This window comes from Canis lupus, chromosome 9 (genome assembly GCF_003254725.2).
Source record: "Canis lupus dingo isolate Sandy chromosome 9, ASM325472v2, whole genome shotgun sequence".
Classification (NCBI taxonomy): Eukaryota; Metazoa; Chordata; class Mammalia; order Carnivora; family Canidae; genus Canis; species Canis lupus.
Window position 1 is genome coordinate 25503581 of NC_064251.1, and position 25993 is coordinate 25529573.

The 25993-nt window shown below is 51.2% G+C and overlaps 1 protein-coding gene across 7 annotated transcripts; it reads left to right on the plus strand.

The window, feature by feature from the left end:
- The first annotated feature begins 8337 nt into the window (after positions 1-8337).
- Positions 8338-21285, plus strand: NFE2L1 (NFE2 like bZIP transcription factor 1). Of its 7 annotated transcripts, XM_035720828.2 has the most exons (7): positions 9159-9314; positions 10418-10630; positions 10919-11430; positions 16214-16429; positions 16844-16933; positions 17158-17316; positions 18099-21285. In XM_035720828.2, the coding sequence occupies exons 3-7, from the start codon at positions 10921-10923 to the stop codon at positions 19467-19469; spliced, it is 2346 nt and encodes a 781-aa protein (XP_035576721.1). In that variant the 5' UTR covers positions 9159-9314; positions 10418-10630; positions 10919-10920; the 3' UTR covers positions 19470-21285. The 7 variants fall into 7 exon arrangements, with proteins under 7 accessions (XP_048970725.1, XP_025295969.1, XP_025295968.1 ...); XM_025440184.3 differs by lacking the exon at positions 9159-9314 and adding an exon at positions 8351-8557 and having other exon boundaries at positions 10418-11430; XM_025440183.3 differs by lacking the exon at positions 9159-9314 and adding an exon at positions 8752-8900 and having other exon boundaries at positions 10418-11430.
- The last annotated feature ends 4708 nt before the right edge of the window (positions 21286-25993 follow it).

Below are 25993 nucleotides of genomic sequence, written 5' to 3' on the forward strand. Positions count from 1 at the left end.
GACAAAATATCTCAGGTCATCGCCCCCCCCCCCCCCCCCCCCCCCCCCCCCCCCCGGGCTCAGGACAGGTTCTAGGAGTGAAGGCAGGCAAGAACAGTTCTAGGGAGACCCCTCTCTGCAGAAAAGTTTCTCCCACTCCTCAGGAAGGGGAGCCATGGCCCATGGCCCAGACACCTCCCCAGGTTCTCCCAAGGCACAGACAGGAAGGACAATCTGGGGCAGGACAGATGCCTAGCAGCACAGATGCTTCACCAATGGCATCAGGCGTTGCTGTGCTTTAGTTTCTTTGGTCTGAGTACATGGGAGTTCAAACTTTCACTTTGGGATACTTCTTGTGGCCAGTGGGAAATTCACACTCCAAAGGTACAAAGGCAATGGTACTTACCTGTTTGCCCATAACACTACCATGCATGTATTTTACGTTTATTTTTATTAAGATTTTATTTATGTATTCATGAGAGAGAGAGAGAGAGAGAGAGAGAGACTTAGGCAGGGAGGGAGAAGCAGGCTCCTCCAGGGAGCCCGATGCGGGACTCCATCCCAGATCCCCGGGATCTCTCCCTGAGCCCAAGGGAGTTGCTCAAAGACTGAGCCACCCATGTATCCCTGTATTTTGCATTTAAACACCGTTACATTCATTACCTAATACAACTCACACCTGTGATATAGGTACTATCACGCACATTTTAATGGGTGGGGAGACAGAGTTTGTGTGATCTGATCAGGATGGTACAGCTAATAAAGACTGTGTAGTTGAATGAGGAGGGGAGCCAGGTTTTAGGCTCAACATTGCTTTTTCATTCTCCTCAAGGCCTCTTAACACTGTGTACCACACCCACTCATCCCCACCACTGCCTGGGAGTGGGCTCTTCCTCTGCTGAGGAAGGTCTTCTCACTATTCAGGGTCGACTTCATCACCAAAGGGAACCTAACCCACCAGATCTAACTTGATAGGTCTCTCCTGTCACATTCTGTCTCAGCTCCCTACTGATTTCTTACATTGAACCTTTCTCAATCTTGAAATATCATCTTTACAGAGTTATTTACATACAAATGTGTACGGTCCTTTCCTCCACCAGACTTTGAGTCCTAGGAGAAGAGACATCATGTGTCTGTTTTGTTCCGCCATGGAATTCCCGACACCCTGGACAGGGCCTGGCCTGTGATGAGTACTTAAGGAGCACTTGTGGTTTTTTGTTTTTAAAGATTTATTTATTTATTCATGAGAGACACAAAGAAAGAGAGGCAGAGACATAGGCAGAGGGAGAAGCAGGCTCCCCATAGGGAGCCTGAAACACAACTCGATCCCAGATCCCAGGATCACACTCTGAGCCGAAAGCAGACGCTCAACCGCTGAGCTACCAAGGCATCTCGTAATGAGCATTTGTTAAGTGAATGAGTAAATGAATTCAAGATGAGGAAGATGGCTTATAGTCAGACTACGTATTTTAAATAAATAATAATAACGCACCTGTCAGTGAAACTGTACTTTATGTGCTATACAAATATATATTGAGTGCTGTGTACCAGCTACTTTTCCAGTCACGGGGATACAATAGTAGACAAAATAAGCAAAATCTAGTTTCTTGGAGCTTATATTCAAGTGTTTTTGTGTGTGTGCGTACATTTCTGTGCAAATCAGGTAAGCCACACATACAAATAAGAGAGGTATTGCGTGAGTTGGTGATACATGCTATAAAAAGATCAGGAATATGAGGGGTTGGAGAATGCAGGGCAGAATGGCATTTTCATTAGGGTCATTTGAGAAAGGTCTCAAGAAGGTGACATTTGAACAAAGAGCTGAAAGAGGAAACAGAGTGAGCCACGCAAACATCTGAGGAAAACATCTGCCGAATCTCTTTCTATGATGATTTAGAAGACACATCTGAATCTTCCTTGCAGGCTATCAGAGTTATAATAGTGAACATGAATCAACACTATTTGGTGCAATAGGGGGAAAAGATGTAGTGTTTTTTTTGTTTGGATTCCAGATCAACAGAAGTTATGTCAATGGTCATGCCGGCTTAGTGTGTAATAGAAGAATAGTGATTTGATTATTTTGATCCCCTAATTTTTGTCAGCTAGTTCATCTTTAGCTCATATTTACAAGGACAGCATCAAAAAGCCTCCAGGGGGGCATTTCCTAGCCTCTGCTTGGCATATGGTACCCACAGTGGGAGAGGGTCAGTTTGCAGAAAGAGGGAGGTGGAAGGCCTAGGTTGATAGGGGACTTAGGGAGCCGATGTGGCTCTGTGGGGAGCAGGGGTGGGGGGAGCTGGTTATAGGAGAGTGAATGAGAAGCCACTGGAGAGGGGCATAGGGGCTGGGATCAGAGAGAAGGCCTTGGAAGGAAGCGTAGGAAGCACAAAATCTTCCTCACTACCACCTCTACCTCCACCTTGGTTGTTGCTATAGTTGTAGTCACCGGGATCTCTTTATCTCTTCATGCTGTGCTGAAAAAATAAATTCAGAGACCTCCAGGTAACTTTTCCAGAAAGAGATTCTCCCCAGGGATGGTTTCTCCTCTAAACTCCCTCAGCAGAGACCTCAGGACTTTCTCTCTCTGGGTCCTAGCCCAGAGTGTCCTTTTAATGGGGTTTTATGTAAAAATACACCTGAGTAGTGTGCAAGTACAACAGATGAGAAGCAGCTGGAGAGGCTCCCTGGCATGAGGAAGCCAAAGCTGTGTTCAAAAAGAACACAGCCTTGAGTTCCCTGGCTCTCTGCTCCCTTCGGGGTGGGTGTGCTTGGTTTGGGGGGGGGGGCGGTGTGTGAGGGCCTGTGCACATGTCTAACCAGCTGGAGTCTGTAAAGTAGCTGGACTCTGCATTGGTTCCGAAAACTAAACCCAGGTCCTTACCCTTGGGAGTCTCTGGGAGGCTAGTGATTCACATGGGCTCCCCTCTGGGCCTTGGTAAATCTTGGAGGTGAGACCATTCTGTTTCCTCTGACTCACTCTCCTGCTGCCACATTTCTGTGCTGTCCTAGGATTTGGGCATCTGTTCTTGTGTGACAAGAAGAAACAGCTCCCTTGGGTAACAGACTCTCTTTCTCTGTGTCTCTTTTTCTCTCTCTCTCCTTGCTATAATGTCAAGAGGGGGAGGTGTGTGTGTGGAATTCGAGGTGTGGATGTGTGTGCTTATGGCATCCTCCAGAGAGAAGACGAAAGCTTCTGTGCCGTCTGCAGGATGAGTTTCCAGTTGACTATCCTAAGGACAGCTCTCATTTCAAGGCGTTTGACTTTCTCTAGGATAATAAGGTTGTAGGGTGGGTGGAGAGAGAGTTGGGCAAGAAAGGAGCCTCATGCTCAGCTATTCCCAGGCACAGGTGGCTTTATATACAGAATCTGATTTTTTTTAAGTAGGCTCCATACCCAATGTGGGCTTGAACTCATGATCCTGAGATCAAGCATTGCATGCTCTACCAAATAATTCAGCCAGGTGCCCCACAGGATCTGATTTTTAAACCTTGTGAATCTGCATATTGGTATCTCCACTGAGCTCAGAAGGGCCCAACAAGTAAGTGAGAGAGCCAGATTTTTGAACTCAGCTCTGTGTCCAAAACACCCACTCTTCCCACCTCACAATAGCACCTCCCTGACAATTACCCAACATTGTTGGGACAATGTGGTGAGACGTTACAGAATGGCTGAACTCAGCTTCAGAAATTGTTACCAAGACATGAATGAACAATGAGGTGTTTTCACTGGATAGTTCAAGGAAGAGAGTATTTTAGGACTGAGAGAGACTATATCCTAGAGTCAGGTGGTGATTCTAGTCTATGCTCTTGCCTTACCACTGCTGTTCTTTTTTACCCAAATTGGTTTCTTGCTCCAAGCTAGTGATTCTCTACTTTGCACTTAAGAATCACCTGAGGAGCTTTTACAAAATCCTGATGCCAGGGCTGTTCTGGGAGACTCTGACTTAATTGGTTGGGGGTGGGACCTGGGCATTGATATTTTTTACAAGCCCCCCCCCCCCCCCGTGATTCTAATGTGCAGCCAGGGTTGAGAAGCTTTTTTTTTTTTTTTTTTTTTTGGAGAAGCTATCTTTAAGACAGCGGACGTTTAGGGATGCCCATGAGGTGCAGGGGTGCCCACAGAAGAGGCTGGCTCGCTGGCTCTGGGAAGAACTTTACCTTTGGAGGATTTAATGGTAACAAGCTTGCTAATGATGTTTACCATGTAAGAAAGGAAGCCAGATGTCTGGATTAGCTGCAAAACTAATTGATTTCCTTGCAAAACATGCTAACATCTAGTATTGACAGGATGTAATCCTAGAATCTCTCAGAAGGGCTGTAAGGAAATCTCAGACAGTCATCTAATACACTTCCCTGGATTAGATGGAAGTTGGAGAACGAGAAATATTTATATAGATTAGCAACATTTATTTTATTTTTTTAAGATGTTATTTATTCACTTGACACACAGAGATAGCATAAGCAGGGGAAGCAGCAGGCATAAGAAGAGAGAGAAGCAGACTCCCTGCTGATCAGAGCCCCCCCACCCCCCAACACAGGGCTCCACCCCAGGATTCCGAGATCATGACCTGAGCGAAACGCAGGGGCTTCACAGTGTGAGCCACCCAGGTACCCTGGTAACAGCTTTTTCCACAGAGGAAGCTGGGTCAAAACAGATTTAACCCAGATGAGTAGGGAATTCAGCGTAGAATTAGCTGGCTCTTCGGTGACCATAGTCCCTGTGCATCAGAATGAACTATCTTCCTGGCTTCCCCCTGCCTTCTCCTTTTCCAAGGTCTCGAGTCACAGGGCAAGGTCTGGTTTTACTGATGGCTCCCAGCCTCTCACTTAGGGAAGTGAGCACATGTATTCACTTTTTCCAGTGGTCTTCTCAGTCTGATTTAATGGATATACCAGGACTGATGACACATCAGCATGGCATCTTTCTTTTGCTTCTTGGGTAATTGTCCTATTAACAGCTCCCCCAGGCAAAAGAGAGAGAGAGAATGCCAGGGGAAGGGAGGAGGGTGCCTTCCTAGGTGAAGGACATACCCTGGATTTGACAGTGTTTATCAGTGGGCTCTGGGAAGGTGGTTGCACCTGCTCAGACTTGATCTGGAACTCTAGACAGAGTGCAAGACGGTGTTTTGATCTCCCTTCCTACCATAGAGTATTAACTATCCTGGATGCCCACACCCCGCCAGGCCTAACTGCCTGCAGCTGATTGGAGACTGTCTCTATATCTAGATTCTCCTCATCCCTTGCAACGGGTGAGCAATTCTCTGTCTTTCCCTCTTCCTTCCCACCCTTGAGTAACTGCTAAGCAGGAACCTTGAACTATCCAGTCATTCTTTAACCCGATTATACAGTTCCTGATCCACCTCTCTCCCACTGTACACTCAAATAATTATACACAGTGAAGCACAGTACTAGAAGTTGGCAGGCAAAAGAAAATGAAGCGGACAGTGTGGGCATGAACAAAAACCTTTTCCACACCTCTCCCCACCTTCTCTAGGGATTAACATGGAGTCCCTCCTACTCTTCGTGCCTGTGCCCTGCCTGCCCTCTGCACCCAGGACCCTAGAAAGGAAAGGATAGGATGGGTAGGAGTGCTAGCTCAACAAATTTGAGTCATTAAATGTGACCAAATGAATTTAGGCTTTCAAAGTAACTTGACAGTGTCACATGTTAGCTCCCCAGGGTGGCCCTCCCACCTACTGCTGTCATTTCATTTGAGTGAATATTTACCCGATTTGACTTCACGTTGGTCAGTTTGGCGTCCACTATAGGACTTTATCTCTTATCCCAGGTACCTGGTACCCTGCTATGCAGCTCAAAAAGAACTTGGAAAATACAAGTGGACCTGTTTAAAACACCAGTTTTGTTGGTACTAAGGTTTTCCACAGATTAAAGGATTGCCCAATTGTTATTTTAAAACACTGTCAAGGCTTAAAATTGTTCTGTATTTGCTGTGTGAAACAAACAACACGCTTCTATCTTCTCCAAAGTCTTGCATTGTTAAAAAAATTTTTTAAAGATTTTATTTGACAGCTTGTGAGAGAGCACAAGCAAGGTGAGAGGCAGAAGGAAAGGGAGAGCTGAGTGAAGTAAGTCAGTTGGAGAAGGACAAACATTATATGTTCTCATTCATTTGGGGAATATAAATAATAGTGAAAGGGAATATAAGGGAAGAGAGAAGAAATGTGTGGGAAATATCAGAAAGGGAGACAGAAGGTAAAGACTCCTAACTCTGGGAAACAAACTAGGGGTGGTAGAAGGGGAGGAGGGCGGGTTGTGGGAGTGAATGGGTGACAGGCACTGGGGGTTATTCTGTATGTTGGTAAATTGAACACCAATAAAAAACAAATTAAAAAAAAAAAAAGAAGGAAAGGGAGAAGCAGAGCCCCCCTGGCTGAGCAGACACCCCAATGTGGGGCTACATCCCAGGACCCTGGGATTATGACCCAAGCCAAGGCAGAGGCTTAATGTACTGAGCCACCCAGGCACCTCCAAAGTCTTGTATTTAAGCCCTGTAACTTTAATCCAGCTTAGGTACCTTTCAGTTCTATGGTTTTTTAATATTCCCTTAACTCTCTTGGGGTATATATATATATATTTTTTTTTTATTCATGAGAGACACACAGAAAGAGACAGGCACAGACAGAGGCAGAGGGAGGAGAAGCAGGCTCCATGCAGGGAGCCCGACGTGGGACTTGATTCCGGCAATCCGGATCACACCGAGCCAAAGGCAGACACTCAACCGCTGAGCCATCCAGGCGTCCCTCTCCTCTTTTCTTATCCAATAGCAGTATTTACCTTCATGGTCTTACTAATTCAGGGGCTGAATGGTCTCCCATTTCCTTGATAACATGTCATATCTTTCAAAACCACGTCTTCCACATATTAATTTCTGCCTTTAGCAGATTTTTTTTTTAAGATTTTATTTATTTAAGGAAGAGCAAGTGAGAGAGCACAAGCAGGGGGAGCGGCAGAGGGAGAAGGCTCTCCTCGGAGCAGGGAGCCCCCACTGTGGGGCTCCATTCCAGGACCCTGAGATCATGACCTGAGCCCAAGGCAAACGCTTAACCGACCTAGCCACCCAGGAACCTCTTTTAGCAGGAACTTTTCATCACAGGCCTGCCTGCTGGAGTTCTCCAATCATTCAGTATTTGTCTATTTTGTTCCTGGCACTCTTCTAAGTTTTGAGGACTCAACAGTTAATGCATGGAATTCTAGTCCTCATGGAGTTTTTATTCTAGCATTTACTAGAAGCCAAATTGTAAAACGAAGGAGTAAAAAAACAAGTGCTCTGTGAATCAGTCTTTGAAATGCATAACTACCTCAGCAGTTTAAGGAGTCAATGAATGGACCCTGGTGTACCTTTCTGTATGAATTTTTAAAGTGTTTTATAATCTGTGAACTGGGCACTTGGGTGGCTCAGTGGTTGTGCATCCGCCTTTGGGTCAGGTAGGGGTCCTGGGTCCTGCGATGGGAGCCCTGCATCAGGCTCCCCACAGCCAGGAGGGGGGCCGCTGCTTCTCCTTCTGCCTATGTCTCTTCCTGTGTCTCTCATGAATAAATAAAACCTTGAAAAAAAAAAACAAAAAAAAAAACAAAAAAACTGTGAACCATCCAAATTAAGCCTTCCAACTCTCCAAACACGTGAGGACTGCATGTTGTTATCTGAAGAGTTAGCAGTTGGCCTTGTCCTTAGCTCTACAAGGACCAGTGATTTCGCCCACTAGATTACGAGGATTCCTGGGAGTCGGTGCCTCTTTGCCCCACAGCTGGGAACAAAGTACTGTGAACCGCAACCCAAATTATCCGAGTCGTTACTAAGCTGGAAGGTTCTCAGGCCGCCACCCCCAGGGTAAGTGAATCACGATCTCTGGAGAGAGGCCTCAGAATTTGCAGGTTTAACAAGCTCCCCCAAGTGAGGCTGGGTATAAAGCAACGTTCCAAAGTCACAAAGATGTTGGCGAGGCGAGACTGGCCCGCACCCGAGACCCAGGAAAGTTCCTGAAAGGCAAGACTCAGGTCCATGGTGGTAGGGGCGGGGGTGGGACAAGACGCGAAAGGGGAGCTCTACGGGACGTCCCTTTCACGACAAACATCGCCAGTTGTGCCACATCCCTCACGCCGCCAACGGGGTGGCAACCTGCCCGCTGGGCCATCCCCTCCACGAGACCCCTGGCCGGGGGCTTGCGACGCAATCGACCCTGGCTGGCACGCGTCGCGGTGCCTGTGGGCACAGAGCGGAAGCGGCGAGCGTGGTTTCCGCTGCCAGCACCCAATATGGCGGCCCCAGCGTCGCCACCGCGGGAAACACATGCTCTGTGTCCCGCCTCGGCCCCTCAGGTCTCCCTGGACTTTTGCAAGTCACCGTGGGAAACTTCAGGGCGGGGGAGTAGACTCCGCGCTCCCGCAGCGATACCGTCTCTGGCCCCCTGCCCCAGGCCCTTATCCCCCGGCTGAGGAATGCGCTGGAAGCGCTCAGCCTGCACACTTTGCTCCGCCACCAGCCCGTAATACCTCGGGCGGCCGACGCACCGCGGAGGGGCCAGAATGCCGGGCGACAGGGCCTTCGCCCCACTTATTGGTGAGCCCACGCCGCGGGGCGGGCCTGTGCGCCCACTGGGCTGTGGGCCATGTCAGTCTTGGGAAATCGGGAAAGGAAGGAGGAGGCACACTCAGCCATTGGGCCCCTCCGGCTGTCAATCAAAATGACATCCGGCGTCGGCCTCAGTCCCGGCTCGCTGATTGGAGCAACCTGGTCCTAGGAAGGACGCGAAGGCGGGCTTCCGAGGGAGGTGGGAGGAGGGGGCGGGGAGGGAAGCGGAGGCTGGGGAGCTCTAGGCCGGCCGGCGGTGGCGGCGGCAAGGCCGGGACTCGAGCTGAGGGCCTGCTGTGGCGGCAGCGGCGGACGCCGAGCTCTGCAGCGGGTACCAGGCACCTTCCTTTCCCCGACGGGGGGCGGCGCCGCTCCGCGGGGCCGAGGCCTATGGGGTGAAGGGCGGCGGGGTGGAGCCCAGGGGCAGGAGGCAGGAGGCGGGAACGGGCGGGCGAGCTAGGTTCGCGTCGGCCCGGGCCCTGGGCCTGGCAGGGAGGGGCCGCCGGGCCGTGGAGAAAGGCAGCTCCGGGGTGGGTTGGGCCGGGGAGGGCTGAGGGCGCGAGAAGGCGTGGTGTGAGGCCCAGGCCGGGAGCGGGGTGGGGCCATCGGGACGGAGGGCGGGGTGGGGTTTGGCTGTGAGGGTGGGTCAAGGCCGGCTGAGTAGCACTTGTTCGCTGTTGCCCCAGAAGGCTAGAAGCCGAGGCGCCGACAGCGGGCATGGCGACTTGGTCCCAGCCGGACTCGGGTATCCGGGGCGGGGTGGGACCGGGCTCAGACCTGAGGCCTCTGGCTTTACTCCGTCTTTAAGGGGCCTTGTCCGGTTTCTCGAACTTAATTGTCTCTTGGGAGGTTTTAGTAATAAATTGCGTGAGAACGGGAGGGTCGTGTAAGCAGGGATTCTGGGTCGCAGTTGCGTTTACTTTAACCAAATAAGGTGTCTGTGTGTCCGTCCGTCCGTCCGTGTGTCCCTCTTCCCCTTTAGACGAAGTTGGTAGGTGGGTCACAACAGTGAAGAGGAGAATTATGTCTCCGTTTTATGAGGTTAATGGAAGCTCAAAAGTAGAGATCAGAAACTGAAAGGCAGATTTACTCCCTCCCCACTTGGCTATCCGCGCTGAGAACTTGGCCTTATCCTCCTGCTGTGGCACAGAAGGTCATATGAATGAAAATAAAACCTGCCTATTGCAAATTCTGGGTGGAATAATCCTCCTGCCTCAACCCCGCCCCCCCCCCCCAAGGCCCTATCAGCCTCCCTTCCCCCTTTTAATGTGAGAGCTAGGAAAGAGAAATCAGATTTTAAAGTTGGGAAAACAAAAGGCATTATTTTGCGGAGTTAGGTGCCCTGGATGTTGTTCTCATGTCCTTTTACACTCTTCTCCCATTATAGTCCCTCCCTTCCCTTTAGAACTGGAAGGCACAGGGATTGTAGGCAGTTTTCTCTTGGGAGATGGAGGATACAACTTTTCTTTAAGATAGGAAATGGACTTCTCATGCTAAAAATAGAAGCTGGGTAGTGTGGGGATGGGGTGGGGGAGGGTCAGTAAATCAGACAAGTGCAAAATATTTTGGATGCCCCAGGCATTATCTGCTTATCCAAAACAAGCTACCTTTTAGGGTATTACAAATTTGGTATCCAGAGACAGGGATCCTTCCTGAGCAATATTTTCCTTTCCTAGTTGTTCTACCTGTAACATATTTTTAGTTTTTCTTTCCCTGGGAGTAGAGTAATGGAATTATTTTTCAATAAAATATAAAAGTGGCACTTGAATGTGTTTCCTGCCTACTGCCTTAATCTTGGTGTGAAAGTTTTGGAATCTTATCTTGTTGCTCTTGTGATTCCCATTTCAGGTTTCTCTGGAAACCCCCCTGGTAAGTGTGGAGGAGGCGGGACACTCTGACCCAAGACAAAAGGCCTGTAGCTCCAGCCAAAGAAAATAAACCTTAGAGAGAAGGAAAAAAAAAAAAATCCATCAGCTGTTCCTGAGAACAGCCTGCAGTGGAATCTACAGAGAGGACAACTGATGTGAGTGAGGAAGTGACTGTATGTGGACTGTGGAGACAGTAAGTCACGTGGGCCCCGAGGGCCTGGACTGGGTTAGCAACAGTTGTACATGCAGAGGTGAGGTGCCGAGAAGGGAAAAGTGAATGTGGTCTGGAGTGTGGCCTTGGCTTCACGGGGTGTGCTTTCCTCTGAGGCTGTCTGGGAGCTCAGCCCCTGTGTTCTGCCAGGGTGGGCTACAGGGTTTGGCACTGAGGAGGGTAACTTGCTGGCTGGAGCACCAGAGCAGTGGCCTTGATTTGTGTTTGAAGATTTAAAAACCAAAAAGCATAAACATTCTGGTCCTTCAGCAATGCTTTCTCTGAAGAAATACTTAACGGAAGGACTCCTCCAGTTCACCATTCTGCTGAGTTTGATTGGGGTGCGGGTGGACGTGGATACTTACCTGACCTCACAGCTTCCCCCGCTCCGGGAGATCATCCTGGGGCCCAGTTCTGCCTATACTCAGACCCAGTTCCACAACCTGAGGAATACCTTGGATGGCTATGGTATCCACCCCAAGAGCATAGACCTGGACAATTACTTCACGGCCCGGCGGCTCCTCAGTCAGGTGAGGGCGCTGGACAGGTTCCAGGTGCCGACCACTGAGGTAAACGCCTGGCTGGTCCACCGGGATCCAGAGGGGTCTGTCTCTGGCAGCCAGCCCAGCTCAGGCCTCACCCTCGAGAGTTCCAGTGGCCTTCAAGATGTGACAGGCCCAGACAACGGGGTGCGAGAAAGCGAAACGGAGCAGGGATTCAGTGAAGATTTGGAGGATTTGGGAGCTGTAGCCCCTCCAGTCAGTGGAGACCTAACCAAAGAGGTTAGTGACCACACGTCGGGGTGGGTGAGAGGGGTTTGGGGTTTCGGGGGTGGGGGGTGGGCCGATCCTAAAGGAGTAAGGTCATAGTACTAACCCTGTGAAGAACTACAGTGTTTTGGGAGGGGAAGGGATCTCAGGCATTGTTCTTTGACAGGAATGAGCTAAATTGTCGGACCAGGACTGGGGGCTGGGAGCATTTCCTTGTGGTGAACCATTGACCCACCTCTAAATGTACTGTCAGGACAGTGGGAGGTTCCTAGAACATGCCAGCGTGTTTACTGCTTGGATTTCAACAGGATTGTTGGAGGCACGGGGTGGGGGAGGGCATCGTGTTGTGATGGGCTTTGATGCGGTGTGTATCTGTTGCTAAGACACAAATACTTGGTGGACTCTTGCCTTGTACCTCCCCCACATCAAAACACACATGCATATCCTGAAGTTCTCCTCCTTTGTGGTCAGGCCTGTTGTTGTAAGGTCCTTGATAAGTCGGCTCTCCTGGGCCTGAGCCAAGGGGTAGATTTACAGAGTGATTATTGGCCAGGAGAGGGCCAAGGCTCCCATTCCTTGCTAAGGCCTGCAGGGAGTAGGGAGGAGAGGGCTGGGAGCTAGAAGAGAAACTGCATTCTGCTGCCTAAGTCGGCTGGCTTTGGGCTGTCAGAGATGTTTAGCTCCTGACACGTGGCTGACACACTGTTCTGGGCAGAAAGTGAGGGACTTGTCTTTAACGATGTGAATGGCTCCTGCTGCTCCCACCTCACCAACATGATAAAACCACCTTGAGCTCCGTGTTTAGCCCAGACTTGCCACTTAGCCTTGGGAGCTTGAGAAAACGCCTGCTACATTCTCCTGGCCATGAAAGGAAGGGAAGGCTGGCTTGCACTGCACTGGGTTTTCAAGAGCTGAGGCCTGGGGATGGGGGTGGATATGTAAAAGTTTTACAGGTGCTACAGATCTTGGTTCTTTTTCTGCCCGCCAGTCAGACCAGGTTTTGTCTCCTGTCCTGCATGTGAGCCTGTTCCTGACCCCCTTTGGATGTCAGTGGCTGTCAAAGCTTGTGGCTTCCCCTGGGCCAGTAGTCTTCAACTTGGGGCGATTTTGCCCGTCCAGGGGATAATAATGGCAATGTCATATTGTCAGAGACAGTTTTGGGTGTCACAGCTGGAAGAGGTACAATTGGCATCTATGGGGAGAAGCCAGGGATGCTGCTAAACTTACTAAAAAGCATAGGATAGCCCCCAAAGGTCAGATTGATCTGGCCCCAGACATCAGTAGTGCCAGCGTTGCTCTATGCTCAGCTGGCTCATACTTGATCTGCTTTGAGAGAGACTAGAATTATTTGAGCATGGGAGCTGTGAGCATTCCTTACCTTGCAGTGCCTCATTTCTCAGATTCTTCCAGTGCCACTGGGAACTGTACCTTTTTTCTGCTTCCTCTGTTCTTTTCTGTCAAATGGGCTTCAGAGTTGGCACAGTGGTCTGAAGAAGTATGCTTCCCAGCCGCCTCTTCCATCCTTCTGCCCTGATGGAGCTCCCCAAGGGGTGGGCGTGTAACTGGGCTTGCTCCTGGGAACTCTGCAGGGGAAGCTTCCTGTTCCCCTTGGGAGCTCTCCTGGGCTGGAATGGGGTGGGCTGGGCTGGGCTGTCTGGCTGTAAGTGGATGGTTTGGGGCAGAATGGGATGAGACTTTGGCCCTGCTTACTTCCATTCCTTGGCTTCAGGAAGGTTGTGCTGTCCCTGACCCCAGGCCTTCTCTGCTCCCTTTGGGGTTGGGGGTGGGTCAGCATTAGGGCCCTAGGCTGGGTGTGGGGGAAGGGAGGATTATTACGTGTCCAGAACAACATTTCCTCAGCAACTCCAGGATAAAAATACCCAGGTCCCGAGCATGTGACAGGCACTGCTGGAGCTGGTATTCTCCCCCGGGGTGGCAGCCTCCCCCCACCCCTGCTGCCAGGCCGGTTCCATGGACAGCCATGGCCCAGGCCCTTGTCAGGGATAGGATTCCCCTCGAGGTTGGCACTCCGCCCAGAGCAGGGGATGGCTTGTGTACAACTCTTTCCCAGCGAGGAGCAGTCTGTGACCAAGGAGAACATACTGTCCCTGACCTGACCTTAGGCTCAAGGGGTGCAGCAGTGAGGATGGAAGCTGGAACTGTGATCCTGATTCTGTTGGTGGCATTTTTCTTGCTTTGGAGATGTGGGCCAGGGCTCTGGCAGAGAAGCTCTTGAACAGAGCTGTGGCAGAGGGGGAGCGTGGCACACGTGTGTGGCCAGGATGGTGCGGAGCACCCGGCTCTTTCGATGTGAGCCTCAGGCTCGTGTCTCCCTTGTCTTGCCTGGGGCGAGGCCTGGTCAGCGCTGTGACATCTCAGCAGCGTGGAGAGGGCTTTCCTTCCTCCTCTCCTCTGGCCTTTGGTAGGGGGACAGACAGATACCCCCCCCCCCCCCCCCCCCCCCGCTCCCAGCAGGCCTGGGTGCACCGGGTCCTAGCCCAGCCTAGCTTGTGGTCCTTGGGCTTCAGGACGACTGGCCACAGCCCTTCTGAGGAACAGGAAAACTCCTTTCACTTCTAGGGAAGAACTAGATTCCCCGAGAAGCTGCGGGAGTGGTTTCTGCCCAGTCCTGAGTGGGCTGGGGAAGCAGGATGCGACAGGAGGGAGAGTGGCACCCCTTCCCCCCCAGGGCTCTCTCACTGCGCCACCCCGGCTGGCTGACTGGGCTGGGTGGGGCTGCCCGCCCCTGGGTGCGTCTCCTTGAGGAGACGGAGGCGGCCCAGGGATGGGCTGGTTCCTTGCGGCAGCTTCTCCAGCTGCCCTGGTGCAGAGATTGGCTCCCGGCTGCAGCTAGGTAACAGGCGGTGGGAGGGGATTGGCTCCTTCCGCATCTCCAGCGGAGACTTGGGGGAGGAGATTGGCTCTCGTCGCAGCCTAGGTAACGACAGTGGGAGGGGATTGGCTCTTTCCGCAGCCCAGCTGCTGACCTGGGGGAGGGGATTGGCTCTCCGCAGCCTCAGCAGTGACCTGCGGGGTGGGAGGGGGAGGGGATTGGCTCCTTGCTGCAGCCTAGGTAACAAGTTTGGGGGGCGTGGGGAGGGGGAGAGAGGGAGGAGCGGGCGGCTAGGCCCTGGAGGGAGCTTGCTCTCCTCTGCAGCTTGAGCACGGAGCATGGGGTGGGAGTCCCATCTCACTGCAGCCTCTGCGGTGAGCTCAGGGTGGGGGCTGCCGGGTGCCTGAGTGGAACTGGGGTTGTGAGGTGGGAGGGGGCTGCTCGAGGATGGAGAAAGGGGGCTGGGCTGGGCCGCCCAGGCAGCAGCACGGGCGGGGCACCCTCCTCGGGCCCCTTGGAGCTAGCAAGGGGCCACCCTTCCAGCCTGGTGTGCTCCCTGCAAGCCAAGAGCTCCTTGCAGCCCCCTGTCCGGCTTCCCGGCACCAGCTGCCCTGGGGCTCATCTCGCAGACCATGACCCGCCTGGACCGCAGCTCTCACAGTGGTGGGGGCCATGCCAAAGGGAGCCGGCCCCTTAACTCTTTGCTGGCTGGTCACCGGGTGGCCCAGCCCCCCTCTGCTCCTGGGTCCAGGGCTTCTGTTCAGGTTGGTGTATGTGGGGAGAGTAAAGGGAGAGGTACACCTGGGAGGTCTTACGATCTGGGAGGGTTCCGGTGGGAAAGGGATACCTGGGTAGGGCTGGGGAGGTGGGTCTTGTGTAAGGATATTCCTTTCTGGAAAGTGCTTTTTTAACCTCTGAGTGGAAGGCAAGAGTTCAGGGTTTCTTTAGCCACAGGAGATGGCATGTGTAGGAAGCCCAAATGGCTCTTATTTATTGGGGCTCGATGCTGGTGGCACTGGGGATGGCAGTTGGTGCAGGAACTGATCAGGAGCCACCAGGTTACAGTGGGAAGGAGGCATTTTGGTGCCTATGGTGGCAGTTGTGGCTGAGTGGTGATGGGGCCCATGTCCTTGAGTGGGTTGACTGACGGAGCATCCGTGAGTCCTGGGGTGTGGTGAGGAAGGGAGTGAGAGTGCTGGTGTGAAGGGACACCAGGGGCCGGCCTTGGCAGGGGTGGGGTGCCCAGTGAGGATCATCTGACTGCCCGAGGCTCTCCTGGGACAGAGGCAGCTTGCTGGGATCAGCTGAGAGTGGGAGTTCTGGAAGGGATGGATCTTGAGGTGAGCCTGGGCTTTAAGAGTTGTGGGTGTCCGGCCTTACTCCTGCCTCAGCCAGGGAAGGGGGAATGGCTGTAGGAAGGGCTGGAGGCAGCCCATCGTTGTCATTGGTTGCAGCAGGTGGTTGCAAATGCAGGGATTTTCCTCTCTGGCCCACCCCACCTCTTTATGCAAATGAAATGGCACCATAGTCTGATGCAAGCCTGGCCACCTCAGAGCAATTCTGCATGACAGTTCGCCCTTGCGTGGCCTGGCCAGCATCGTACAAGCCCAAGTGTGAAGGGATTCCCATTTCCAGAATGAGAAGTATCTCCTGCTTCCCCCTTCTTTCTTGTGGAGCGGTGAGGGTGGCCCTGCCTTTTGGCCTGGCTGTACCTCTGGTGCTAAGCCCACAGGCTTGTGTGGGGTTGGTCATGCTGGTAATTTTTGCTAGCTCTTGGGGTTTTTTGGTTGTTTTTTTGTTTTGTTTTTGGAGGCTGGTATCTGGAAATGGATGAAAGAAGCCTTGTTGGTACGAAGGGGATGGGGCTGGGAGAGCTGCCCCCCAACTCCCAGGACTAATCAGAGTGATGCTAGGAAAGACCCCTGGATCCGAGAGCTAAAGTCACCATGATTTGTCTTTCAGGACATAGATCTGATTGACATCCTTTGGCGACAGGATATTGACCTGGGGGCTGGGCGTGAGATTTTTGACTATAGTCATCGCCAGAAGGAGCAGGATGTGGATAAGGACCTGCGAGATGGAGCGGAGCAGGAGGACACCTGGTCAGGCGAGGGTGCAGAAGCTCTGGCGCGAAACCTGCTAGTGGATGGAGAAACTGGGGAGAGCTTCCCTGCACAGGTACGCCCATCTCTGCCCACTTCTAGAGACTTCTTAAAGATGGCAGGTTCTGTCTGTGGAATGAACCCGAATGTATCTTTTGGGTTGGGGTCTCCAAGTCACTTGCGCTGAGGAAGGGGGAGTGGATGAGCAGCAGAGAAGCAGAGGAACCAGGCCTTGGTCACCAACAGCACAGAGGAGGCAAAGCACCCAGCAGCTTCCTGTTTCTATCAGGACTCTTCCCCTCTCCCTCTGTTCTTTCCTGGAGTCGGAGACTCAGGGCCAGCCATCAGCCCGGGAACAGAGGGAGAGTGGAGGCTTGTAGCCACTGCGGCCCTCCTTCAGCTCCCCGCCCTGGAAAGGCTGGGGATAAGGCTTTGGCCCGCAGGCGGCCAGGGCCCGGGGCAGTCAGACTTACAGTTGCTGTTGCCACAGGTGCCTGGTGGGGAGGACCAGACGGCCCTGTCCCTGGAAGAGTGCCTTAGGCTGCTGGAGGCCACCTGCCCCTTTGGGGAGAATGCTGAGGTGAGCAGGGCTCCAGGGAGAGCCCACTGAGCCAGCAGGGCAGCCTGCACGCCGTGTGTCCGTTTGCGGCTGCCTGAGGGGACAGCTCCTGCTGCTGGCCTGGTCCTGGCTGCGGGGGTAAATTCAGAGGAAGGAAGAGACAGAACCGGAGGTGGTAGTCTCTGGGAGGAGTGCATTCGGTGGTCTTGCCTTCTCCTTGCTGAAGCCTCTGTGTTTTGCCCTAGTTTCCAGCAGACATTTCCAGCATAACAGAAGCAGTGCCTAGTGAGAGTGAGCCCCCCGGTCTTCAAAACAACCTCTTGTCTCCTCTCCTGACGGGGACAGAGTCGCCATTTGATTTGGAGCAGCAGTGGCAAGATCTCATGTCCATTATGGAAATGCAGGTAGGATTACAAGAACAGGGCACAGGGTTCTCAGATGAGGGGTGCGGGGTGGGGGGTGGGTTTGGGTGTTCACATTCAGTTGCTGTTTCACCTCTGGGAAAAGAAAGTAACACTTCTCTGTCTAATCCATAGGAAAGTGGGGACACTGAGAGGTAATTGTTTGGGTGTCTCCTTAGGGTAGGGGGTGCAGTCAGGAGTGGGGTTTGGGTTAAAACCCCAGGGTTGAGGCTTTGAAAGCAGGACTGGCCCATAGGGATGCCTTCATCCTTCCTTTTAGGTAGATAATCACTTGACTGAAGGCTTCCAGGTTTTATTAGCATTAAAAAAAAAAACAAACTGGACATTCATGTGGTGCTTTTATAGCCGGTGCCAGCTTTCCGGACCCTCACAGTTATCTAGTCAGCCCTTTGTTATTTTAGAGGGGAGGAAATTGAAACTCAGAGAGGTTAAGTGATGTGTCTGTGGTCACACAGCAAGTGGTGCAGCTAGGTTTTCTCACTCCAGGGCTGGGTGTTTCCTTCTTCCTCCAAGGAAGGGAGGATCAGGAGCCAGTCAGCTGTGCATTGAGGTGGGGTCCACAGGGAGTACTCATCTCTACCAGGCCTAGTTGGGCTAATGGACCAAGAAGGGCCAGGAGTTAACCCTGGGCTCTGGATTCCAGTCTCTTGCCTGTCCGCCCGCACAGCTGTGCCAGTGTCAGGTGCCTGCTGGTGTGAGCCCCCAGCCACGCCGAGGGAGGGAGTCTGCTCAGAGTGAACTGTGACGCTCTTCTCCCCTCCCAGGCCATGGAAGTGAACACTTCAACAAATGAGATCCTGTACAATGCCCCTCCTGGAGACCCCTTGAGCACCAACTATAGCCTTGCCCCCAACACTCCCATCAATCAGAATGTCAGCCTGCATCAGGCGTCCCTGGGGGGCTGCAGCCAGGACTTCTCACTCTTCAGTCCCGAGGCGGAGAGCCTGCCTGTGGCCAGCGGCTCCACGCTGCTCCCGCTGCTCCCCAGCAATTCCACCAGCCTCAACTCCAGCTTTGGCTCCACCAACCTGGCGGGGCTCTTCTTTCCACCCCAGCTCAACGGCACAGCCAATGACACGGCAGGCCCCGAGTTGCCTGACCCTCTGGGGGGCCTGTTAGACGAAGCCATGCTGGACGAGATAAGCCTGATGGACCTGGCCATCGAAGAGGGCTTTAACCCTGTGCAGGCCTCCCAGCTCGAAGAAGAGTTTGACTCTGACTCAGGCCTCTCCTTGGACTCTAGCCATAGCCCTTCCTCCCTGAGCAGCTCTGAAGGCAGCTCTTCTTCCTCTTCCTCCTCGTCCTCTTCCTCCTCCTCGTCCTCCTCGTCCTCCTCTTCCTCTGCTTCTTCCTCAGCTTCTTCCTCCTTTTCTGAGGAAGGTGCTGTTGGCTACAGCTCTGACTCTGAGACCCTGGATCTAGAAGAGGCTGAGGGCGCTGTGGGTTACCAGCCTGAGTATTCCAAGTTCTGCCGCATGAGCTACCAGGATCCGTCTCAGCTCTCCTGCCTGCCCTATTTGGAGCACGTGGGCCACAACCACACGTACAACATGGCGCCCAGTGCCCTCGACTCTGCTGACCTGCCACCACCCAGCGGCCTCAAGAAAGGCAGCAAGGAGAAGCAGGCTGACTTCCTAGACAAGCAGATGAGCCGGGACGAGCATCGAGCCCGAGCCATGAAGATCCCCTTCACCAATGACAAAATCATCAACCTGCCAGTGGAGGAGTTCAATGAGCTGCTGTCCAAATACCAGCTGAGCGAGGCCCAGCTCAGCCTCATCCGTGACATCCGGCGCCGGGGCAAAAACAAGATGGCTGCACAGAACTGCCGCAAGCGCAAGCTGGACACCATCCTGAACCTGGAGCGGGATGTGGAGGACCTGCAGCGTGATAAAGCCCGGCTGCTGCGGGAGAAGGTGGAGTTCCTCCGGTCCTTGCGGCAGATGAAGCAGAAGGTCCAGAGCCTGTACCAGGAGGTGTTTGGGCGGCTGCGGGATGAGAATGGGCGGCCCTACTCGCCCAGTCAGTATGCACTCCAGTATGCTGGGGACGGCAGTGTCCTCCTCATTCCCCGCACCTTGGCCGACCAGCAGGCCCGGAGGCAGGAGAGGAAGCCAAAGGACCGAAGAAAGTGAGCCTGGGGAGGAAAGGGGGGTTGACGCTCACCGGGATGGAAACTGGAGAAGGGCTGGGCCTGGACCTGGACCTACAGAGGGGACTCGAATGCCTTCTTATCCAATAGATCTTCTCAGATGGGATAAACTGCGGGTCAGTGGACAGGAAGAGGAGGGCGCAGGCGCTGTCTGGCTCAGCTTCCCCTAGTGGGGGTGGGGCAGGGCGGAAGTGGCCAGACCACTTGGGTGGACAGGGTCCTCACCCCTACTGTTTCCTTTGCGGGAAGGGGTGGTGCTGGCATTGCTGGAGGCCGACCAAGGGGAAGGGGGGGGCTTGTGAGAGGAAAGTCATAGAAAGTCTCATTCCTGGAAGGAAACAAGGAAGGAACAAAGGAAGGGGGATTAAAAAAAAAACCCAAAAAAATCAAAGCGGGAAGAAAATCAAAGGGCAGGTTAAGGTTGGGTCTGGCCAGGATACCAGACAGAAGGTTTGTGGTGGGACTACGCCCTCTGCTCGAGTAAACCCCACTTCATCCCAGGGGAGGGTGGAACACAAGGTGGGATCTGGGAGGAGCTTTCAGTTTCTGCCCTGTAGTGGTTCGAAGGGGAGCTCTTGGATATGTCCTGTAACGTTCTCATTTGGAGGGGAGCCGCTGGGACCCAACACTGGCTTGGGAGGGCTAGGGCCAAAGAGTTAGAGGGAACAGGTCACGAGGCCCCGAGGCCCCCGTGCCGTGTGGCAGCAGCCCCAACACCAAGCATGTCCCTCACTGCCCTGCCACTCCATCTCCCTCTGTGCCCAGTATCCCCCTGAGCTGAGGCACCCACGTTTCCATCAGAGCCTGCATGCCAATGCTGTTCTCTTCCCGCCCGAGTGCCCCTCACCCCTCCCCGCTGCCTGGAGCTCTTCTGCTGCTGGGGTGCTGGTATTGCCTCCCTAGAGCTGAGCCTGTAGCCTCCTGGGGGCTGCTCTGAGGCAGGGGGATGATGTGGAGAAGCCAGGCAGTATTTAGCACAACACTGGGGAGTGACCCATCCCTCAGGCCTCCCCTGCCAACAACCGGGCATGTCACTGGAAGACAAAAAAACCACAACACCCAGCAACAAAAACAAACTAGTCCTTTTAGAATTTCTTGCGCTTTGATTTTTTTAGGGCTTGAGCCCTGTTTCACTTATAGGGTCTAGAATGCTTGTGTTGAGTAAAAAGGAGATACCCCAATATTCAAAGCTGCTAAATGTTCTCTTTGCCATAAAGACTCCGTGTAACTGTGTGAACACTTGGGATTTTTCTCCTCTGTCCCGAGGTCTCTGTCTGCTTTTTTTTGTTTGTTTTTTGTTTCTTTCTAGAAGAATGAGAAGTGCATGTAATGGGGGCTGAGGGCACCTACCCCCCAGGCTCTCGGCCACAGGCTGCTTCTCCACACCCCCAGTTCAGCAAAGGCCCTGGGCAGGACTTCCTGGGGGAGGCAGAGAGGGGAGCGCCAAGGTGGCCAGATGGTTCCAGGACCACAGTGTCTTTATTTTTAACTGTTTGCCACTGCTGCCCCCACCCTTGCCTGGCTCTGGAGTACAGTCACCCCCAGACTAGCAGGAGTGAGTTGTGGGGGGAGAAGTACTGATTCTCCTCCATGCTGGGGGGCGGGGGGGCGGCTAACTGAGCAGTAGGAATGGAAGGCATGAGCCTGGGAAGTGCTTTTATAAATTATTTTCCTTGTAGATTTTATTTTTAATTTATCTCTGACCTGCCAGGGAGAGGGGAGAGAGAGAGAGAGAGAGAAAGAGATGCTGTGAGCACATGACAAAATAAAATAAAATAAAATGGATGATTCATTCTCAAGTGTAGTTTTTCCCTACTTTGAATTTAAATTGAGTAAAGAAAGATCCCAGGAGGGGAGGACTGGCCATTGTGTGGCTAAGGCAGAGCTTGCAGGGGAAGGTGGGTGGAGAACTGGGGAGGTTGACAGTGAGGAATTTAGAAAGACTTAAGTACCTTCCAGGCAGGTTGTTGGTACCTTCCAGGCAGGTTGTTGGTACCTCTTCACAGGGTTCCCTAGCTGAATCCTCCCTCTGGAGAATTTTGGCCTTTCTCCTAGGACTAGGCTAGGTGGAGGGGCTGTCACCTGGGCCAGCTCCTTGTAGGTCCACCTGTGAGAAAGTGCATTTTTAAGCTTCAGCATGCTGTCACTTCTGGTGACCCCACTTACCAAAGGGTACAGAGCATCAGAGAGTAATACCAATGACGGACTGAAAACCTGAGAAATCTATGAGCCTGACCCATGCCAAGCACTTGAGTGTAACAGCAGGACCACAAAATTAGAGAAGCAGGAAGTTAGACTCCAGGGTTTAAGGCATCACAAAACCTCCCCAAGTGAGGTCAACAGAATCTGTTCTTCAGAAAACCTGCTTTAACATCAAAGCCTTAAGAAGAGCTGGATGCTTCCAGGTGCTGGGTGCTTGATGGAACTGCCACCACATCCTGGGGTAGGTGGCTAGCAAATGGCCAGAGGAATGAATACTCACTCACCTGGCAGCCTGTACAATTTCCTGGATGAGGTTTAGGACCAGAAGCTGTGATCCCCATAATGGAACCCATGATCTGGAACTCCTGTGTGCCACAGGGTGACCTTAGCCCAGTAGTCCTTTAGTGGTGCTACCAGAGTATCCCAAGGTATGGAATAGAATTCTGGGAATAACATCAATTTATTTGTTTGAATTTACACTGGCTCTTTTAAACCCCCAGCTGGTTGGAAAGCGTCCTCAAACAAGTTCTTTCCTAATTAGGAATTAGCTAATGTCTATAAGCCAGATAAAACCAAGATTCTTGAAAATAAGAGACTAAAAAATTAAATTTGAAAAACTTTAATTCAAGCTGATAAAAAATACAAATTATAGAGGAGTAAATTGAGATAAGTAAAATTCAGAGTTGTTTTGTATCCCTTCTAGAAAAGTGTGTATTTTTGCCTAGGTATACAATTAGACTGTAGCTTTTATCTTATTTTGCAATTTTAACCGAACACATTCAAATTTTTTTTTTTTTTTTCAAAATTTCTTAAGAGAGAAAAAAAATCTTCTCTCACCCTGTTAGCGCTGCCCCTGGTCTGAGAAAGTCCATGTTTGTCATCCCTCCCCCACGTCCCCTTATGTAGAGATGTACAGTTGTGTCTAGGATCCCGCTGATCAGCTGGGGCTTTGCGCCAAGTTGGTCAGCACTTGCTGCGGGGTTGACCTCTTTTTGCCGCTGGCAGGTGGAGTGGGTGCTCCAGCTTCAAGGCTTTTTCTGGCAGGAAGAAGACAGGAGGACTCAAGTAAGGCCTGTCAAAGAGCAGCTACACCTTAGACGAGTGAGAAGAGGTATCTAAGCTCAGGAGGGAGATTAGCTAGCCTCAGGGCTTAACGGAGGACCAGACCTCAAGGTGACCTGCTTGGGTGGGGGCGGAAACCTGGCTCTGTTTCCACTTTGGCAGTACTAGTCTCCATTCAAACCGATTTCTCCCCACATCCTAATTCACATAAGCATTTGGAAGTAGACCTGTTGTTTCAACCTCTGCCCTGCACAGATCTCACCAGTGAGGCTGGGGGCAATATTTCAGTGTCAATAAAAATAGAAGAAAAAAAAAAAAAAAAAGAAATCTAGAACTGAGGGGAAAGAGTGATCTAAAAAATGCTCAGTGTCACCAAGACCTGGCCTCCATGCCCTGACTAGGGAAAGCCGAACAGCACCCAGTTGGCCAGTGAGTGGGAAGTCCTTTTCACAGAGCCCTGGCTTCCTCAGGCAGCCCTCAGCCCTTTTCCAACCCCAGCTACTGACCAGACCTTGCTGCTTTTCAAGTTTGGCAAATAGGTGGAAAAACAAGTGCCTCAGAGAAAAAATAACATCCCCACCACCTTCACGTCTCCTACCTCATCCAGTAGGTACCGACCTAGAGCCACAGCCTCAGCTCCAACTAACTAGTTTTATGGCACTCCAGGCAAGAAGTCCACTTCCTTACTGGCACTACCACATTAGGAGCACAGGAACCAGATCAGTGGCAGGCTCTGGAAGTCCGTTTCCCAACCAGGTGTGGAAATTCTCTAGCAAAACCCATGTGCTTCATTATCATAAGTGGTTAAGCCTTGTTTTCTTATCACTGATCCATCTGGGACATGAAAAGGACTCATAGACCTTCAGTTTGTCATTTTGTCAGTCTAATAAGAACCTTTCACCTTTCCCAGAGGCCAGCCATCCTCCTTGCCTCTAGTTCTGAACTCTATAGTACAAAAGGAGCAGGTGAGGGACTCAATATATGTGGAACTTAGCACCTAATGTGAGTTCTAGTCCCTGTTCTGTCCAGGACTTTGAAAGTTCAGGTCAGCCTCAATTAGTTGAGACACAGAATCTGGTGCACAAATTGTCTGAAGGAGTGAGTCTGAGACCCCACAAAAGAGGTGAGTTTTCCAAATCAGTTGGATATAAACACTTGTCTTCTGAGTACACAGATTATAAAAGTCTTAAAAGCTGGTTCTCTTCCAGTCTAACTGCAGAATGGAGACTGAGTGTACAGTATTTGTGACTTAAGTCCAGATGCTATTCCAACCAAGGAAACAACCTAGTTTACACTTGGGGGGAGGCAGAAAAAAGGCCAAGGAGTTGATGCTCTGCCTTTTGTTGTAAACATATTTAATGAGGCTAATTAGGTTGTCTTAAAACCTTCCAGTTCTCAGCTAGGGGCTGAAGCACTACTTTAAACAATGGGCCAGTGCCCCACAGCTGGGCCCCAAAGTTGCCCAGTCTGACCTGAGGCTATGCAAACAATAAATGGTAGGTTTGGTCAAAGTCAAACTTTGGTCAAAGTCAAACTAGGATTTCAAATCCTTGTGGAGTAAACAGTGGCTCTGGTACTATCGCAAACCACCAAGGTTACAATGCAGATCCAGATGTGTGACTATTTTAACACAAGCTATTTAATATAAGCAACAATTACAGAACCAAATCATCAATACATATATATTGTAAACTTAGTGTTTCAGCCTGGCCTCAATGTCCTGCTGCCTCGCTGGCCTAAGGTGAAAAAACCAAAATACCCCAAAGCCTCAGAAACAGAATACTTGCTCTACCTGCCCCCACGGAGCATGGCCAATTAGGTTTTCCATCCCAGTGCAAGATGGTTTTATTTTGAATTTCAAGATGATTTTATTTTCAAATTTCAATTTGCTTTCAATATTCAGCAATTTATTCAGTAGGAAGCTCCCAAGGTGAAGGTCAATTAAAGTTATCCATAGAAGAGGGATGAGCAATAGTGAACACATTGGTTAGAATAGCAGTAATTTCTGCTATCAATGCTGGACAGTCAAACCAAGGTGACATGCAGATCAGACTGAGGATTGTCTAAGGAATTTTGAGCTCCACCACCAAGCTTCCATAGCCACACACGGGGATACCCAGATGCCTCTGCCTGACTGCTTCCTACTGCAGAAAGGCAAGATGAAGCCAAGATGCCCTCCGTTCCTAAAGCTGAATGCTGGTCTGGTAGTGATATCTGTATTTCAATCATATGCAAGAGGAGAGGAAACACCGAGCCTGGACTTAATTTAGTCCTATCTGCTCAGTTTTAAACAAGGAGATCTTCACAAAAAGACCCAATTTGCACGTCAGATTAATACTAGTACCAGAGAAACTGATCAGGTTAATTTGATCTCAAACAGAACCTGGGTCCATACATAGTTTAGGATCTGGAGCCACTGTAGAAAATTTGGATTTCAGAGTTCCAGTTTTTGGAGTAGCAATTTCCTCTCACTTTCTCGGTGATGGAAATAGTGACGATAACACACATTCCCACTGCCACAGGCCACAAAGATGTCCTGAGAAAACATGGCCAAACACCAAATGGCCATGTTAAAATCAAATTGAGCTGAGTTGGAATGAGTTCTGGAATATAAAATGATATCTGAAAATAAGTTTTAAAAAAGCTCAACTATTAAAAATTATTTATAATCAGTAGGCCAATCTTCCAGATGACACTGAAAAGCAGAAATAATTATTCCTGAGCACTGCTGGTTGACAGAATGTCTCTGTGGTCATTTACTGTACTAGCTTGAAACTCAACTGAAGACAGTGGAGGACACCTCAGGTGGTGATGCGGTCACCAGATTAGCAAGCTCTTCTTTTGAAACAGCAACTAAGAATCACCTGTCTCCTCTTCAACTCCGGGGTGAGGAGTCTACGATGACGCAGCTCCACTGAAGCCATCCAACTCTTGCTCTTGTGCTGCCTGAAGAAATGCTCTCCGAATACCTTCTGAAACAGACGGAAGCTTTGTTGTGCCTCTGTATCTTTTATTTCCAACATTTCTGCATGCATTTGTGGCTTCAACAAGCACTTGAAAAAATTTTATACTGAAACCCTTAATCTAGACATGTGACAGTTGGCTTTCAAAGATAACAAAATTGTGAAAATCTATCCTCGCTTCAGTTTTCATCGCATGCATTATCAATTTCAGGATCTTCCCCGGGGGAAGACTGATAGCGTTTTATGAGGGTTCAGGATGCCAGAAAGGACAATGAAGTAG

Bases quoted from the DNA above. Each gene is read 5' to 3' on its own strand.
- NFE2L1 (XM_025440184.3), top strand. From the start codon at position 10,921: ATGCTTTCTCTGAAGAAATACTTAACGGAAGGACTCCTCCAGTTCACC. The intron at 16,430-16,843 runs GTACGCCCATCT...CTGTTGCCACAG, and splicing joins GGGAGAGCTTCCCTGCACAG to GTGCCTGGTGGGGAGGACCA. The intron at 16,934-17,157 runs GTGAGCAGGGCT...GTTTTGCCCTAG, and splicing joins CCTTTGGGGAGAATGCTGAG to TTTCCAGCAGACATTTCCAG.